This window comes from Pan paniscus, chromosome 4, assembly GCF_029289425.2.
Source record: "Pan paniscus chromosome 4, NHGRI_mPanPan1-v2.0_pri, whole genome shotgun sequence".
Taxonomy (NCBI): domain Eukaryota; kingdom Metazoa; phylum Chordata; class Mammalia; order Primates; family Hominidae; genus Pan; species Pan paniscus.
The window spans coordinates 42,177,180-42,195,078 of record NC_073253.2 but is presented as its reverse complement, the minus strand read 5'-3'; the positions used below and the strand labels follow the sequence as shown (position 1 = coordinate 42,195,078).

The 17,899-nt window shown below is 47.8% G+C and overlaps 1 protein-coding gene across 2 annotated transcripts; it reads left to right on the top strand.

Moving 5' to 3' along the window:
• Nucleotides 1-243: 243 nt before the first annotated feature.
• Nucleotides 244-11,694, top strand: TMEM171 (transmembrane protein 171). 2 transcript variants are annotated; one of them, XM_034959961.3, is made up of 4 exons: nucleotides 244-704; nucleotides 3,310-4,017; nucleotides 8,255-8,396; nucleotides 11,426-11,694. In XM_034959961.3, exons 2-4 carry the CDS (start codon nucleotides 3,378-3,380, stop codon nucleotides 11,613-11,615), a joined length of 972 nt encoding a protein of 323 aa, XP_034815852.2. In that variant the 5' UTR covers nucleotides 244-704; nucleotides 3,310-3,377; the 3' UTR covers nucleotides 11,616-11,694. The 2 variants fall into 2 exon arrangements, with proteins under 2 accessions (XP_034815852.2, XP_034815851.2); XM_034959960.3 differs by having other exon boundaries at nucleotides 11,423-11,694.
• Nucleotides 11,695-17,899: the final 6,205 nt, after the last annotated feature.

Below are 17,899 nucleotides of genomic sequence, written 5' to 3'. Positions count from 1 at the left end.
GCTTCCCTCTGTAACCCCACTCCAGGTCTCCAGAGCAGTAGGAGGGCCACAGGGCTGCCGGGTGTAGTCGCCCCGGACCTCGCAGTGGCCAAGGCCAAGGCGGCCGGGGCACGGTACCCTGTTCGGCCTGGGCCGCAACCATGAAGGAGGCGGTGGAGGCGGGGGCAGGCGCTTCCTCCGCGCCCCCCACGCCGCCGCTCTCTCGCGCCCCTATAGAACTGGGCCTCAGGCCTCGAGGGGGAGCGGGCCTCGGCGGGCGGGGCGCACAGTTCCGCCAGCCGGCGGGGGCATCTCAACTCGCCGGCCCCGCCAGGTGTGCGGGCCAGGCAGCCGTGGAAGGTGCCCATTTCTCCCAGATTCCTCGCGCGCACGGCCACGAGCGCGGAGGCTGCCAAACCCGCCAGCCCTGGGTTCCGAAGCCGCCCCTGGCTCTCCATTCCCTCGCGGGCGCGCCCCGGGCCCCCGGTGGCGGCCAGCTCCCACCGGTCGCTCCTGCACTGCCCTGCCCTGCCCTCCCCGGGCCGCCGCGCCCGCGCAGCACCGCCTCCTTCTCTAAATACTGCCGGGTCCGCCCTCCGCACCAGGACGCGCGGTGGGTAGGGTGCAGGGCGGCCGGCGCAGCCGAGGCCGCGTGCGGAGGCGGACGCCGCGCCCAGCCAGTGCCTACAGCAGCGCGGTCAGCCAGGCGCCGGACCCAGCTTCAGGTAAGCTGCCCCAGCCCGCGCGCCTGCGCCGGCGGCGGCGGGTCGGGCGCTGAGCTGTGCGGCCAGGCTGGGCGCGGGGAGCCGCGGCAGCGCGGAGGCGCTGGGTATCCGAGCCCAACCTGCGTCCCTGCGAGCTTCTCCGGCTGTTGCTTGCGCTCGGGCTCCCTAAAAGCCGCAAACCGATTTCGCACAGAAGGCATTTGCCTCTCGTTTCGTTCCCCAAACGCACCATAGCTTTGGACGTGGAGAGGTGCTGTGAATTTTGGAAATGTCTTTTGGAAAACCAATAGGACTGTTGGAGAGGGGAGTTTGGCTTTGGGGAGTTTAAGTGTAGGGTGGTGTTTGGAAAAGATTTCATTGCGAGTGAATGTGGGTGTCTTTGTATCCGTTTGTGAGTGCATCTGTGGGGGAAGGAGAGAGAGAGAGTATTTCCACACTATTTTGAATCAGAGGTGAACACTCAGCCAGGTGCTCCGTCCACTAGTCCACGGACAAGAAACTACAGATTCAGTTTTGGGCTTCTATTTACTGGTGTTTGGGAATTTGCCTTAAGACAGTTGAAGCCTTGTGACTCACTGCAAAGTTGACTATACTGGGAATAAATGAATTCCTGATAGGACTTTGCAGCCGAGAATCACCCTTCTCTTCCTTGTCTCCGAAACCGCAAAAGAGATTGCATGATTCAGGAAAAAAATTAAAACAACAACAATAACAAAAAACCAATATATATAGGTTTCAGGACTCTCCATCGTTTCATTCCACTGAGAGTTTTGGAATGTACTCCCTGTAGGATAAATGAGGACTACTGTATACTCAATATGAAATTCTTATTCACTGCAGGATGTTACTGACTTAATAAAAAATGGGAAGATTAAAAAATTAGTGCAATGCTTTGTCTCAGCTTAACTGCATCTGTATAGCAAGTTTTTCCAAGTTTGAAATGAAAGCTTTTTTCCCTCCTATATTTCCTTTTTTTCTCCAACTTCCTTCTGATTCTATCATACTTTTTCCTGGAAAAGTTTTTCCCAGTGTAAGATTGCCTGTTTGCTTTCTTTGCCTAAACTGACCTTCCCTCGGTGTGATTTTGGTTTGTCAAGATCATCTTGGGCTTAGGGCCTCAGTCTTGAGTTCCTTCATGGGACCATGGATGTGAGCGGCACAAAATATTTTAAAAGTTTTCTTTCCTTGGGCAGGTGAAAATAGTCTTCACGATTTTGGATTGTCTTTGCAAATGCAGGACCTGACTTACGGGGTCCTGGTAAAATATCCCATTCATTGGAGTAAAATAAGATAACGAGATAATTAGGTCAGCTCTGTGTAAGCTAGACAACTCTTTAACAACCACTTGGCGTATTTAATATATTATACCCCTGAAGTACAGGGCTTGGGTGATTTTCTGGAAGGTGCTTTCTCACTTGATTCCACTTATACTATTCTTTCAAAGCCAAGTTCCCCCCTTCCACCCATTTTGTGCTTTATAACTAGCAGTTTTATTGGCTGCTTGCTTTTTAACTGAGTCTCAACCTCTTTGTGGAAGTAGGTGACACCATGGAGGAGGGTGAGTGAGAGGCCACACCAGCCTTTGGGTACCTGTCCACTCTGAAAATTGAGCTCCTGTTGACCTGCTGTGCCACACTTTCCAGGGTCATCCCAGATCCAAGCAACTGGGTCACCAGTCTGTGCTTGTTGAGAACCCAAGAACCATTTTGTTTTGTTTTGTTTTGTTTTTGGCAGGGTCTCGCTCTGTTGCCCAGGCTGGAGAGTAGTGGCGTGATCTTGGCTCACTGCAACCTCCAGCTCCCGGGCTCAAGCAATCCTCCCACCTCAGCCTACCAAGTAGCTGGGACCACAGGCACCATGCCTGGCTAAAGTTTGTATTTTTAGCAGAGATGGGGTTTTGCTATGTCACCCAGGCTGGTCTCGAACTCCTGAGCTCAAGCAATCTGCCTGCCTCTGCCTCCCAAAGTGCTGGGATTACAGGCGCAAGCCACCACGCCTGGCCTCAAGAACCACATTTTGATAGAATCAACTTAAAAGTCCACCAAACCCACTGTGTTCCTGAACAGACTTCTTATTCTATTGAAATTGCTGAAATTGGGTCTTTTGTAGATGTAGCCTTAGAATAAAACATGAAATGGAAAGCTGCTGTAGTCTAAAACAGGAAATGGAAAGTTAGTTACTGAACTGACTTGAAAATGCTGAGAGCAGCTATGATGAAAAGTGGGGCATTTGCAATCAGAATCCCTGTGGTTCTTCCCTCATTCACCAGTGCTTTTTTCCCCAGGGAAATGAGTTTGTAAGACTCAGAAAAGGAAATGCCACACCCAGCTACTTTTGTTCTTTCATTTTTTAAAAAAGATACCCTTAGATGTGTAGTAATTTAATTTCCTGTTTTGAATATCTTGTAAAATTACATATTTAGGAGTTTCTGAATGCTAGTTTATCTGACTCATAAACCAACTCACTGTTCTACAGCTTATCAGTTGTATAAAGTTCTACCCTCAAGGCCTCATCGTGGTGTGATTTCAGAAATGATCAGCAAAAAACCAGGGTGGTTCTGGAACACCTGTGCCCACGTTAATTTGGTGTTTGGTTGTGTTTGCAGAGCTGCTGAAATCTTGGAGGGAAGAAAACACATCCCACTCTGCCTCCGGGAAGGGGCCTCTCCTGGACATGTCTCCTGCAGCTGCTGCTGAGCCAGATGGGGACCAGCAGGACAGACACGTCAGCAAACTCATCTTCTGCTTCTTTGTCTTCGGCGCCGTCTTGTTGTGTGTGGGAGTCCTGCTCTCCATCTTTGGGTTCCAGGCATGCCAATATAAGCCCCTCCCAGACTGCCCCATGGTGCTCAAGGTGGCGGGGCCTGCATGTGCCGTGGTTGGGCTTGGGGCTGTGATCCTGGCCCGCTCCCGGGCGCAACTTCAGCTCCGTGCAGGGCTGCAGAGAGGTCAGCAGATGGACCCCGACCGAGCCTTCATCTGTGGAGAGAGCCGCCAGTTTGCCCAGTGCCTTATCTTTGGGTTTCTGTTCTTGACAAGCGGCATGCTCATCAGCGTCCTGGGCATTTGGGTCCCTGGATGTGGCTCCAACTGGGCGCAGGAACCGCTAAACGAGACAGACACTGGCGACTCAGAACCCCGGATGTGTGGGTTCCTTTCTCTGCAGATCATGGGGCCCTTGATTGTGCTTGTGGGATTGTGTTTCTTCGTGGTTGCCCATGTTAAGAAGAGAAACACGCTGAATGCTGGCCAGGATGCCTCTGAGAGAGAAGAGGGACAGATCCAGATTATGGAGCCTGTCCAGGTCACTGTAGGTGGGTTGCTGTCGTTTGCGTTCTTGCTTCTATCACAGTGGCTTTGCAGCAGGGTTTCACCAGCTGCTCTTGGTTCTCGTCTGGATTCTCTTTCTCAATTCTTCCATCTCTCACACATGTGTGTGCACACGCACACACCCCCATCATGTGTACATACACAATGGTGCTGCTGTGGGAAGCCCCGTAGGAACCTTGTATACATCTTTTCCCCCCCAGCAACTCTTTCCTACTTTGCAAAGCATTGGGATATTAAGCAGTGACCTTGACTGAGGTCACAGAGCAAATTAAGAGGAAAGTGAGAAGAACCATGAGGACAGCCTTGGAGCCTTCTGCCACCTTAGGGACTCACTAAGTGACCCTGTTACCCCTGTTATTCTCACACCAAAACCACATAGCATTTTAGTTGTGGGACACTTGGTTTCTCCTCCCAGGCTGTCACTAGCTGGCTGTCCTTGTAAGTCCTTAACCTCTCCTGCCTTGGTTTATGTCTCTATAAAATGAGCAGTGCCTCTCTAAGATTCCTGTAGCACTAACATTCTAGGATTCTGGATCTGTCTGAGTCCAGCAGTCTTCAGGTGTTTTGAGGGGCCTCTGCACTGTCTCTGTGTTGTCCTTCTTTTTTTGTGATATCATCCATGGCTGCAGGGCTGAGGCAAAGCCTTTGAAGCAGTAGCGTTGGCCTCAGCTTCACACAACCAAGGAAAAACCCCATCGCTGCTCATTGGCAGATCACTTTTTTTCAGTCTCCTACTTTTGAAAGAGTAAAGTTGTGAAACCATTGACATTTAAAAGGCTAGGAAAAGAGATCTTCAGAACAGAAACCATGGAGGGGACAGAGAGGGAATGTGACAAGTGAGATGCGTCTCCTGTTTGGGGCTGTCTACTGGAAGCAGTGGAATTCACTGACTGCAGCCTGGAGGGGAGGAACTGGGTTGCTGGACTTGCATGGCACCAGCCTTGGAGAGGAGGCAGATGGATCTGCAGCCATTCCTTGTGTAGAGCCAGGGTGGATGCTCCCAGCTTATTTATTAATATATTTATGCATTAATATATTTATGGTGAAAACACAAATATTAGTTATATATTCACAATAGCTAACACTTATATAGGGTCTATTTTTGTGCCAAACACCCATTTAAGTGCTTTATCATGTGCTCTTAAAGGTCCCCTGTGTGAAATTCATTCACACCTACAGCAATCCAAGGAGGCAGATAATGTTAGTACCTCCATGTTACACAGGAAGAAGATGAGGCATGTAGATATCAAGTGACTTGCCTAAGGTCACACCCTAGCAAGTGGTAGAGCAAGGTTCCAACCCAAGTGTGTGGGCACACCCACAGAATAGCCCTTGCATAGCACCCTGCCCAGGGCACGTGGGTGTGATTCCATTTTATCCTTCACCAAGTGTTCTTGGAAGTTATTACATGAAAAAAGGGGCTCCCTTTAATTTGTTAGATGTTCTCAGTGCTCTTGAGGAACACCGTGGGGTACAAGTAAATATGTTCATCCAACGCTGCTATGCTTTCATCTAGTTGGGAACGGTTCGAGGGGAGTTTTGGGGCCCAGACTTCCACCTGGTAGCTGGAATCAGAGTGGACAGAGCTGTGGTGCTGCTCCTGGTGTCCTTGTCCTGAAGTTGGCACCGCATGGTTTAAAATCTTTTCTACTTAACCCTTTAAGCCCCCATCAAACCTATGAAAATCTTGCATCCTAAGTCCTCTCCTTTGATATTGTGGAATAGGGTTTACATTTTTAGAATCCGAGAAGCATGCTCTCCATGTTGTGGGTACACTCAGTGCTATCCTGGATACACAGCAGGTATATGAGACAGCTCTCCTTGGAGGGGTGTGTATGTTGTCTGCTCACAGAGGACATCAAGTTCTGAAAGATGCATGAAAGGGAACTCACAGAGGAGAGGCCTCTTTCCAGGGAGAGCAGGTTGCAGGGTGTGGGCAGGCCGAGCTGCTGGGCCAAAGGGCTGGAGAACCTTGGAGGTAACAGGGTTACTGGAGCATATCCTTGTGTGTTTTTGAGAGGTGATTGGCCTGCCCTCAAGGGTTACTTCACAGGTTCTTTATTCTACGGTGTGTAATGGAAGTGAACACAACCCCAATTCCTCTAACCTACCAAGACCTTCTAAAAAAGTAAATGAGAATCTCAGGACCACTATTATGCTTTCTCACCTTTAGATTAGCAAAACATATTTTAAACTCTCATTGCCTTCTCCTTGCAGAAGGAAGGGGAGATGGAATTAATGCATTTTCTGAAGGGCTAAATTCCCTCTGGGAAATGATTGAGGCTGCTGTGGCTCATGAAGGGTAGAGAGGAGCCAGTGGCCAATTGCCTCTGTGGTGTTTCTTCATCATGCAAATCAGTGCCCTCGGCTGGTGTTGAGCTGAGAGAGTTGGCTCTGTGCTCCGCACTGTGTTCACTGCCAGATGCAAATCAGTCCATCTAGTCCTTCCTTCTATCTGTCCTGTGATGCAGGGACTGCCTGGCCTGCAGTTTACAGCTGTGGCGGCTGAGGTCAAGGAGGTCGCCTAGCTTGTTCAGGTTGGAACCCCCATCACTTTAAAGAATCCTATGCCACCCTAAGCAAGCATCAGACATGCTAGGAGTGTGAACCACTACAGGGAAGTAAAGCCCCATCTTCTTCATTTTTTCTGAACTGTTATTGCTATTGCCAGCTTCTCAGAGGCTTTCACCAGGCCCCCAGCAGTGGTGCTGCCAGAGCTCTACACTGTTCTGGTCCACTTGTGTGGTGCATTTTATATTGGAATCGGAATACAAATTAGAGCTTGTATCTGGTCCCTAGTTTCTCCTCAAAACATGAGGATGTATTCTGGAGTGAACAGTAGCCACAGAAATGCAAAAACCAAACTTCTTTGGGTTCAACCTTCATCTGTATGGGTGAAATTTTGGTAAATAACAGTTAGGGGCTGTAGTATGGCTTACTGTCATTTGCTCAGGGGCTGAAACTACATTTGAGGAACAAGGCACTTTAGCCAACAGCTAACTTGTGAATTAAAGTTGTAGGCTGAAAACTAGAAAAGCTTTTTCAGCAGTAGACACCCCAGAGGAGGGAAAGGAGCTTGTTAGCAAACAATTCACAAAAAGGCTTGGGCTTAGACTTGCTACAAAATATAGACCCGCTTTCATACCATAATGGTCAGCACTCTGGATTCTGAAATGTAGGCCTACTTTTAAAAAATTTGTGGTAAAAAAAAAAAAATATATATATATATATAGCATAAACAATTTAAACTGCTTTTTGTTTTGTTTTGTTTTGTTTTGTTTTGAAGCAGAATCTCACTCTGTCGCCCAGGCTGGAGTGCAGTGGCATGATCCTGGCTCACCACAACCGCTGCCTCCCGGGTTCAAGCAATTCTGCTGCCTCAGCCTCCCGAGTAGCTGGGATTACAAGCGCCTGCCACCACGCCTGCCTGATTGTTTTTTCTTTGTATTTTTAGCAGAGACAGGGTTTCGCCGTATTGGCCAGGCTGGTCTTGAACTCCTGACCTCAAGTGATCCACCTGCTTCGGCCTCCCAAAATGCTGGGATTACAGGCGTAAGCCACCACGCCTGGCTTTTTTTTTTTTTTTTTTTAAGACAGGGTCTTGCTCTGTCACCCAGGCTGGAGTGCAGTGGTGCAATCATAGTTCACTGCAGCCTAGAACTCCTGGGCTCAAGCAGTCCTCCTATCTCAGCCTTCCGAGTAGCTGGGACTGCAGGCGTGTACTCCCACATCTGGCTAATTTTTTTCTTTTAATTTTTTTGAGATGAGATATCGCTGTGTTGCCCAGGCTGGTCTCCAACTCCTGGGCTCAAGCGATCCTTCCTCCTCAGCTTCCTGAAGTGCTGGGATTATAGGTGTGAGCCACTGCATCCAGCCAAACCATTTTTAAATGGTTTAGTGGCATTGAATACAGTCACAATGTTGTTCAACCATTATCATCATCAATTTCTGGAACTCTTCCATTATCCCAAACAGCAACTCTCTACTCACCAAACAGCAATTCCCACTCCCTTCCTCCTCCCGAACCTCTCCTAGCCCCTGGTAACCTAGTCTACTTTTCTATCTCTATACGTTTAATGGGCTTACTTTTTAAATTTTGAGTTAGCAGCAGGTGTGTTGACCTTTTATATAGATGGGCCAAATATATAATTAATTTTGCTTTTGCTAATTTGCTTCCATTTATTACCCACCTGTCTTCAACTAAATATTGTTTTGCCTTAGGTGACTCGGTAATAATATTTCCACCCCCTCCACCACCTTACTTTCCTGAATCTTCAGCTTCTGCGGTCACTGAGAGTCCTGGAACTAACAGTCTGCTTCCGAATGAAAACCCCCCTTCATATTACAGTATTTTCAACTATGGGTAAGAATTTCAATTTGAACTTCAAGAGAGGCCTGAATTCAGGCCACACTAGTATTAAGGCTGTGTGGTTCACCAGGAGGCATTCAAGTGTATCTTTTTTGCTGATGTTATGTCAGAATTAGTGTCTTGATATTAACAGTACCTTTGCAGAAACTTTGGGCAGCACATAAGTTAAAAATGATAAAGTGATCATGCTGGGTTAATATGAAGCCTACTCCAGGCATCTTTATGTGCTCCTAACAGGGGTGATACTCAGAATGTTTAACAACCCTTGCCGGGTGCTGTGGCTCACACCTGTAATCCCAGCATTTTGGGAGGCCAAGGTGAGTGGATCACTTGAGCTTAGGAGTTTGAGACCAGCCTGGCCAACGTGGCAAAACCCTGTCTCTACGAAAAATAGAAGAATTAGCTGGGGATGGTGGCAGGCACCTGTAATCCTAGCTACTCGGGAGGCTGAGGCATGAGGATCGATTGAACGCAAGAGACAGAGGTTGCAGTGAGCCTGTTACCGGCGGAGGGTGTCCACGAACTTTGTGTTTTGAACAAAGAACTGGACAAAATGCACAAACGAAGCAAGGAAAGAATGAAGCAACAAAAGCAAAATTTTATTGAAAATGGAAGTATACTCCACAGGGTGGGAGCAAGCCTGAACAGCTGCTCAAGGGCCCAGTTCCAGAATCTTCTTGGGTCCAAATCACCCCTAGAGGTTTCCCATTGGCCACTTTGTGTTCACCTCATGTAAATGAAGTGGTGGCCCACAATCCGTCTGATTGGTTGCAGAAAGCAGCCAATCAGAGGCTGAAGTGAAGTTACAAAGTTGTTGTCCTATGCAAATGTCTGATTGGTTGCAAAAAGCAACCAATTAGAGGCACTTTCAATTTCCCATCTGCCGAAAGGTGGGTGTTTGCAAAGGGAGTAGTCTTTGGTCCTTTTGTTACTTAGGGATGGAAAGTTAGGGTTTTCCTTTCAATTTAGTTCTAGGAAGTCAGCGTGAAACGGCCGTAGATTCCCTGCCTCCACACCCTATTCTTCTGCTCCAAGCCGAGATCGCGCCACTGCACTCCAGCCTGGGCAACAGAGAGAGACTCTATCTCAGGGGGAAAAAAAGAATGTTTAATGACCCACCAATCAGACTGAGCACCAGGACTGGGCCAGGAGGCCCCTGCTATGCTAGGCTTCACTGCTTTAGATCATGGAGAGGTGTGAGGGTCTCAGGGGATCCCCAACAGTTACAGAAGGGCTTTAGTACTCTGATGGCCGTGCTGGGGTGACTGGCTAAAGTCAGCCTGAGCCCTGATCCAACACAACTGGGCCTCTCCTTCAATATTCGCTCCTTCCCTGGGCCGCAGAGAATATCAGGTCAATACCCACCCCACACAGAATGCAGCGAGGCAGGCTCTAGTGGGATGGGCCTGAGGTGCCAGGAGCCTGGGGGAGGGGGTCTGGATGGAGAATGACATTGAGGAAGAGGCGAAGATGATGAGTTCCAGGGTGAGTGACAGGGAAGCTCAGAGGTCCCCAACTGAGAGGACGTGAGTGATGAGCTTGGTTTCGGTGGGGAAAGGATGGTGGGCGGCTGATGGTGGCGGTACAGTGAGATGAGGGCCTTGGAGGCAGATTGGGAGGGGCTGGGTTTTGGGAGAGAGAGGAGGTGATGGAGATGGAGCTGCAGAGGTTGTTGGAGAACCAGGAGGGCAAAGAGTCAGGGACTAGTGGGAAACCCCCAGGAGGAGCTTGTGCATACCCCAGAAATGGTGTGCTCAGGGAGCAGGGCTGGAGAAGGCTCTGGTGGTACCTTCTAGAATGGGAAACCAGGGTTTAGGAAGGGAAGGAAGAATTGCTTCACATTGTCACAGGGTGAAGCAGGTAAGACAATGAGATATGTGCATTTTTGCATGCAGTGAGCAGCAGGCACAGAGAGACTGGTGCTCATTGCTGGGGATAGCACCACCTTACCTTGTTATTCGTGTTTAAGGAACTCCCTCTCCACCCTGCCTTGACAGAGCAGGCAGTGGGCCTTGGAGCAGGGGCCAGGGTGCCTTTCCTCTGGGGCCTGGAGGGAATGAAGTTGTGTAGAGATTCTTTTCCCACAAAAGCAGGGGGACAGGTTATCTGATGGGAGAGGGAAAGAGGTGGCTGACAAGGACAGAATTGGCTTTAGAGCTTCATATGGGGTCGTGATGGGGGGATCCAGGGAGGTGCATGTGGGTACAGCCCTGCATGGAGAAAGGGCAGGCTAGGGCTGGACCTCTGTAGAATTCTCATCGTGAATGTTTGTATTTTTTTTCTTCTAATGATAAACTTCCCCAAGCCCTAAAATCAGTGTCTAGTAACTTAAACTACTGCTGCTGCTACTATGATTTCTGTGTCCTAGGGTCTGGCTTTTCTTGCATTAGTTTATGTAACTCTCATATCCAGTCTAGGAGAAAGGAATGTTATCATCTTCATTTCAAGATAAGGAAACTGAGCTTTAGCAGTGTTAACTAACTTGCCCAAGATCACACAGCTGGGAAGCAGCAGAGTAGATTCCAGTGCAGGCTGGCCTTTGTTAGAGCCCACTCCATTAGCCAGTATGCCTTCCTGCCGTCCTTCAGGTTTGTGGCTTAATGTTTTAATTTTCCATATGCATAAGTTTGTCTACCTTATGTTAGCTGTCCCAGAAGACAGAATAGCAGAGAACAGTAAGAGTGTGTGTGTGTGTGTGTGTGTGTGTGTGTGTGTGTGTGTGTGTATGTGTCTATGTTCTCTTTGGATGGTGTCTATAAATTTGTTTTCAATGTCTTTTCAATGACAAAGGGAATGACAGCAGGAGTGAGACTGTCTTAATGTTACACTCAGCTCTAGGAAAAGGAAGAGGTAAGAAATCAAAACAAATCTATGAAAAGTAGAGTGAGGGAGAAATTACTCCTCAGATTCTTGCAAATACTCTTAAGTGCATGTAATCAAACATTTGAAAAGAACCTAGTACTAAAGGGGTGTCACTGTTTTCATCCCCTCCCCTTCATGTTCTCTCTCCTTCTCTTTAGCAGGACCCCAACTTCAGAGGGTGCAGCCTCTGAAAGAGACTGTGAATCTATATATACCATTTCTGGGATGAATTCGTCTTCTGAGGCCTCACACACTCCACATCTTCCATCTGAATTGCCTCCTAGATATGAAGAAAAAGAAAATGCTGCAGCTACATTCTTGCCTCTATCTTCTGAGCCTTCCCCACCGTAAACTATGGACTCCAGTTCAGTTTTATATGCAATGGATCACTATTTTATTTAATTTTTTTTAAATAAAAAATACAATAGCATTGGCTATATTCTGACTTTCCTGCTACAGCATCAACAAGGGTAACCAACCTTCCAGGTTAGATTCCAGCCATTAGTGCTTCAGACCATGGAGAGGGGCAAAGTGCCCATGATCCAGGCACTGAACGTGTCCTCTTTGGATAGCATCTATCCATTTGTACTCAATGTCTTTTCAATGACAAGGGAACGACAACAGGAGTGAGACTGTCTTAATTTATTCATTTGTACATTATACACTTGGACCTACAACCCTGGGAGGTAGGTGAGATTATTTTTATTGGTGGATAAAGAACCAAAGTTTCAGAGAGTCTAATTAACTTCTTCAAGGTCACATAACTTCTACATGATGGGCTTGGTTTTGAACCCAGCTAGCTGGTTTCTGAAAGACAGGCTCACAACCTTGTGCTGTCAGAGGCCTACCAGCAGCAATGGTTAATGTTTAGCTTGGTCCATTCTCTCTCCAGGGTTAGCTGCTTCTGAAACAGAGAAACAAGATTACTCCCTTCATTTCTTTATTATTTCTTCTCGTCTTCCCTTTTCTCTTTCTCTCCCCTCCTCTTTTCTCCTCTTCTTACTCCTCTTTTCTTTGCTTTGCTTTTGAAAGAAGACGATTAGGGAGGCTTTATGCTGGGGCAGTCACAAGCATGTTCATACCCTGGAGTCTCTTTATAGTGAAATTTCTTGACAGGAAATTTCTAGGAACACTTTGGCAACTAGGTTCTCCTCAAGAGGCTCAGGAAGGATTTGCCTTTCTGTATGATGACGTATTAGAACAAAACTGACTGAACCATTGCTTTTTTATTCTTATACTGCTAGCCAAAGCCTGTTGTATAGTTGGGTGTGTTAATATGTATTTATTTAATGCTAGATCTAAACCTTAAGAAATAATGACTAATGGTATTTCTAACTGGAAGAAACTGATTTTTAGAATACAAAATCTGTAGTAACAGCTTTTTTGGTAACAACATTTAGTGTAGCAAAAATGTGAATTTTTAAATGCCTTTTACACAAGCCATAATCTCCCCCAAATTGGTTCATTCCAGCATTTAAGTGCCTGAAAGCAGAGCAAAGGGGCGTGCAGGCTCCAACAGTTTGACTGAAGTAATGACTGATTTCATGTTAATTGCCACTGAGATAAGTCAGGGTGGCAGTTGGTACCAGCAGTACTAATCTATTTTTAAATTGGACATTTATTGGCTTGAACTGCTCTTAAAATTCTGCTATTTTTCCTCCTGGGAGGTTAATTATTCACATTTAAAAATTAGAACAAAACTTCCTTCTGCCGCTGTTTAAAATGCCTGAGCTGAAACTTCTAGGTAGAATTACTTTTAAGCATTTATGAGTCCTCATATTAATCAAGAACCTTTTTAATGGCTCAGTGTTGGGGTTTGTAACTGGGTATTTTACATTTATATGCTATGCTAGTAAACTTCAGCAAGGGGGTTGCCAGGCTCAGGAATAAGTTTGATCTTCTGGTTATGGAATCTACTCCGGTTCCATCAGTCCTTCACAGTATTCAGCAAACCTGAGACTGAAGCTGAAGTCTTCAAACCTCCCAGCTTTGAAAATGCTGAAAGTGTGAGGATGTTTATTGTGGGGCTGAAATCACATGCAGCAGAGCTGGGCCAAATCATTTACCCCCAGCAAGATGCGTTCTTTTCCTAGCACGGTGCTGGCAGAGGATGACAGCTTCTGAAAGCCCCCTCGGTGGACTGTGCCTTGTTTTTCTTAGGTTTGTTAGCTTTTTTATTGAGGTAAAATTTGCATAATACAATGAACAATTTATGTTTGTATGTATGTATGTATTTCGAGACTGGGTCTCACTTTGTTGCCCAGGCTGGAATACAGTGATGCGATCACAGCTCACTGCAGCCTCTAACTCTGGGCTCAAGCCATCTTCCTACTTCAGCCTCCTGAGTAGCTGGGAGTACAGGCGAGTGCCACCACACCCAGCTAATTTTTTTAATTTTTCATAGAGATGGGATTTTACTATATTACCCAGGCTGGTCTCCAACTCCCAGGGTTCAAGCAGTCCTCCTGCCTTGGCCTCCCAAACTGTTGGGATTGCAGGTTATGGAAGTCTATTTCATTTCTATCAGTCCTTTGCCATATTCAGTGGGTGAGTCATTGTGCCCAGCCTACAATTAACCATTTTAAAGTGAACAATTCAGTGGCCTTTAATACGTTCACAGTGTTATACAAACCACCACCTCTATCTAATTCCAAATCATTTTCATCACCCTAAAATAAAACCCCACACACATTAAGCAGCCCCTCCTTCTCCTCCTCTATGCCCCAGCTCCTGGAAAACACCAGTCTGCTTTCTGTCTGTATGTGTTTACCTATTCTGGGTATTTCATATAAGTGGAATCATACAATATGTGACCTTTTGTGTCTGGTTTCTTTCATTTAGCATGTTTTCATTTAGCATGTTGTAACATATATCAGTACTTCATTTTTTTATGGCCAAGTACTACTCCATTGTGTGAATATACCACACTTTGTTTATCCATTCATCCATGGGTGGACATCTGGGTTGTGTCTATCTTTTGACCATTGTGAATGATGCTGCTATGAACGTGCATGTGCAAGTATTTGTTGGAGTACCTGTTTTCAATTCTTTAGGGTATACACCTAGCAGCAGAATTGCCGGATCACATGTTAACTTTAAGTTTTGGAAGAACCACCAGCCTGTTTTCCACCATTTTACGTTTCTACCAGCAATGTGTGAGGGGTCTAATTTTTCCATTTCCTCACCAACACTTGTTTTCTATTTTTAAAAAAGTATAGCTATCCTACTTGATATGAAGCAGTTTTTCATTGAATTGTATTTCGACAATGGCCAATGATATTGAGTATCTCTTCATGTGTGTTACTTGGTTTAGAATACCAGACATTATCATCAGCACACAGAATCTTACAAATTTTGCTCCAAATTTTCCTCCTATGGCTTTGGGAGGTCTATAGCCCCACTTTAGATAAAATAGTGATGAGGTCTACAAATTCAGGTGGGATGACCCACCCATGCCACCAGAGGATGAAAGCTGAGGGGCAGGCAATATTCACCCAGTATCTACCTGAGAGTTTCATGTGGGGATAGGAAGAGTTATGGTGCCTGCCCCCTGCCCCAGTCATGTGGATGTGGCCATTGGTTTTCTGATATGGGTGCTGTGTTGAGCACTGAGGCAATGTGGGCAGTGGGTCTTTGCCGAAGGGGCCATCATTCCAGGGTAGGTCTTAGGAAAGGAGTGGGTCCAGAGACAGGAACTGGAAATTAGACCTCAGAACTGGCCTTAGGTCATGGAAGAGATACCTGGCAGTTCGGCCGATCAGCCAGGATCTTTCCTGAGAGCATATGCAGAGCTCAGGTGGGGCCCCTGTCAAGTGGTGGAAATTCCTGCAGTGTTTCCTAAATTCCAGGAAGATGAGAACCACCTAGAGTAATTGTTGAAAATGTCAAATTTCCCTGCCCAATAAATCTGCCACCTCCTCCACCCCAGGAGATAATGTTTACCATCTGGGAATCTGAGAAATGCTGCCTATGGTGACAAGATAAACTGCAGAGGTCATACCCTGTGGGCTAGATAATCTGGGATTATGACCTCTTTTGTCGCTTCTTGGCCTTCTGGGGAGTCCTGTGTACATGTCCCAGCCTGTGCTAGGGGTTCTCATGGGGAGGGGTGTGGGTTCACACTCAGCCCCCAGCCCCCAGTGCTCATGGGGGCTTCCTACAGTCTCTCTGTCCCAGTGTCCCAGGAAGCTCTGTTGGTGAGACACCCACAAGGGCGTGGGAAACAAAGCCAGGGGCTCATCACCTTCCTGTTCCTCTCACAAATGTGCAGTACCCCTCTATCTCCAGACGGGGGATCTTGGACTCATTTATTAAGGAAGTTGTGGTTTTTATCTTTGCTTCTTCATCTTGGAAGAGGCCAAGACTGTGCTCCGTGGGAGCACCAGATGATGTTTATCACAACAGGCAGAGGTGGAGGAAAATGATATTTGGGTCAAAATGGAAAATACTGGAGGCTTCAAGTGAGGAGTAGTGTGAAAACTGTCCTGGCCCTCAGTGCCCCCAACCCCTGGTGAATCAGGGTGGGTGACTTTCCTGGGTTAGGACGGTGGGCTGGCTTCTGCTGGCTGCTCCCTGGGTGCAGAAAACCCTGCTCCATGGGCCCCTGATGTAGGAGCTTCTCCCACAGAGAGGGTAGTCAGGAAGCACACTGTGGGGGTGGTGGGCCTGAGGGGAGAAACGTCCTGGACTGTTGAAGGGGAACCATGCATGGTCTTCTGGCTTTGGCTTCGGCTGCAGGCCATAAGCCCTCCCGGGATCTTGCATACTTGGGATTCCTGGAGTCTCATGCATGCTGCCACCAGCACGAGCACCCCAAGAGGAACCAAGTGGATAACTGGGATGCAGCTTTTCCTCCCTAAGGAATGCTTGGTTGGGGGAGAGCCCCGCTCGGTATGGCATGTGACTGCTTGAAAATGCTGTCTGCCCCTGCCCGGCGACCTCCCCGGGAAGATATTGGTTGAGGTGAGGCCAGGAGTGTAGTGTGACATCCCCCCTCCCTCCCCAAGGGGACAGGCCGGGCAGGCAGCAGGCTCATGAGGGCAGTGGGCAGCCATTTAAACACTGTGTGTTCTCTCCCAAGGCTGCTCAGAGCCGCAAGGGGCTGGAGGTTGGGCAGGGTGGGTGAGAGAGTAGGTCGGGGGGAAGGAGACTCCGCGGCTGTCCTGAGCCAAGCCACTCCCAGGACATTTCCTTAAAGGCTTTTGAATAGCAAGTGAATCCTGCCTGCTGGTACCAGGTAGGCCAAATAACTAATTTATAAGGGGTTTTCACGAAGCAGGAGGACTGTCTCTTTTCCTGGGAAGATAGGACTGAGTGGTCAGAACCCAGCTGGATGGAGAGGCTTGGGGAGATGCCAGGGTAGCCTCTGCAGGGGCTGAGGCTCTTCCTCAAACTCAAAGTCTTCCTGGGGGACCAGATCCCACCCAGGAAGCAGCCATTTCTCTGTCTGCCTAGTGTCCTAGACCCCCCCTCCAGATGCGGCTGGTGGTGCACCTGCCTTCCCTCAGACCCATAGGTGTTACACTGCCTCCAAGATTCCTTTATGTAGGCTCTGAAACTCTGTTCCTTTCTCCTGGCGAAGCAGCGTAATTGTTTTGGGTAAAAACCTGGGGTTCCTCATCTTGCGCCAAGAAGATTAAACAGACGGACACATGAGTGGGCTAAGGAGCAGAAAGTTTAATAGGCAGAAGGAAGGAGAAAGGAGAGTAGCTCTCTTTCGAGAGAGAGGTGTCCGAAAGGGAAAAGCCAGCCTTCGGTGGACTGCGCCAGACTTTGCAGGCAGGCTTGAGGAGGCGGCATCTGATTTACATAGGGCCCACAGATTGGTTCGATCAGGTGTGATGTTTACATGGTGTGTGGGGGAAGGCTGGTTTTTCCTCCAATCTTATTATGCAAATGGACTTTCTACTCTGCTAGCACCATCTTTTCAGCTCCTTACTGTATACATGGCTGGCAAAGAGAAGAAAACGGCAAATAGAGCCGCCATTTTGAACATGCCTGTTCCCAGGTAGCGTTTTCCTATTGGCACAACTGTCAGCATTTGCCTGTCCAAGCTTCCAGCTTCCTTGTCTATATCTGCAGCTGGATTTTACAGGCTGGTCTTTGTTAGAAAACAGAATGATTTTGGGGGCTGCTTTTCACCAAAAGGAAAACCTTACCAAGGGCTTCCTTACCTTCACTATCTGCCTAAATAATTCCTTTCTAACTCCTATGTCACTGGTCCTCCAGGCAGTAGAGTTGCTGGGAGCCTACCCTGCTGCTGTCTCAGCCTTTTCTGTCAAGCTGGAGTTTACCCCTAGGAGCCTGCAGGTGAGGACGGAAGCACAGGTCTTACAGGGGCCAGGCCTCTCTAAGCAACTTCCCTGCAGTATCTCATGGACTCATCCCTGCTGATCTGGGAAAGGTAACATGTTATTACAAGTCCTGCAGGTAGACTCTGGCAGAGCCAGAACCTGTGCCGAGGTCTGCCTGATGCCAAGGCCTGTGTCCGTCACAGCTGTGCACCGGGGAAGGATCTTAGCACCACTGTATGTGGCTGTGGGCAGGCAACTGCCCCTCTCCCATCCTCGCCCATTTCTAGGGTGCCTTTCAGCTCTAGAAAGACACTAAAATTCCAGTCCAGCTCCTATAAGGGT

What these genes read in the sequence shown, in the direction of transcription:
- TMEM171 (XM_034959960.3), top strand. Translation starts at nt 3,378, where the DNA reads ATGTCTCCTGCAGCTGCTGCTGAGCCAGATGGGGACCAGCAGGACAGA. An exon ending in GCCTGTCCAGGTCACTGTAG is followed by an intron (nt 4,018 to 8,254) that starts GTGGGTTGCTGT and finishes GTTTTGCCTTAG; the next exon opens with GTGACTCGGTAATAATATTT. An exon ending in TACAGTATTTTCAACTATGG is followed by an intron (nt 8,397 to 11,422) that starts GTAAGAATTTCA and finishes CCTTCTCTTTAG; the next exon opens with CAGGACCCCAACTTCAGAGG.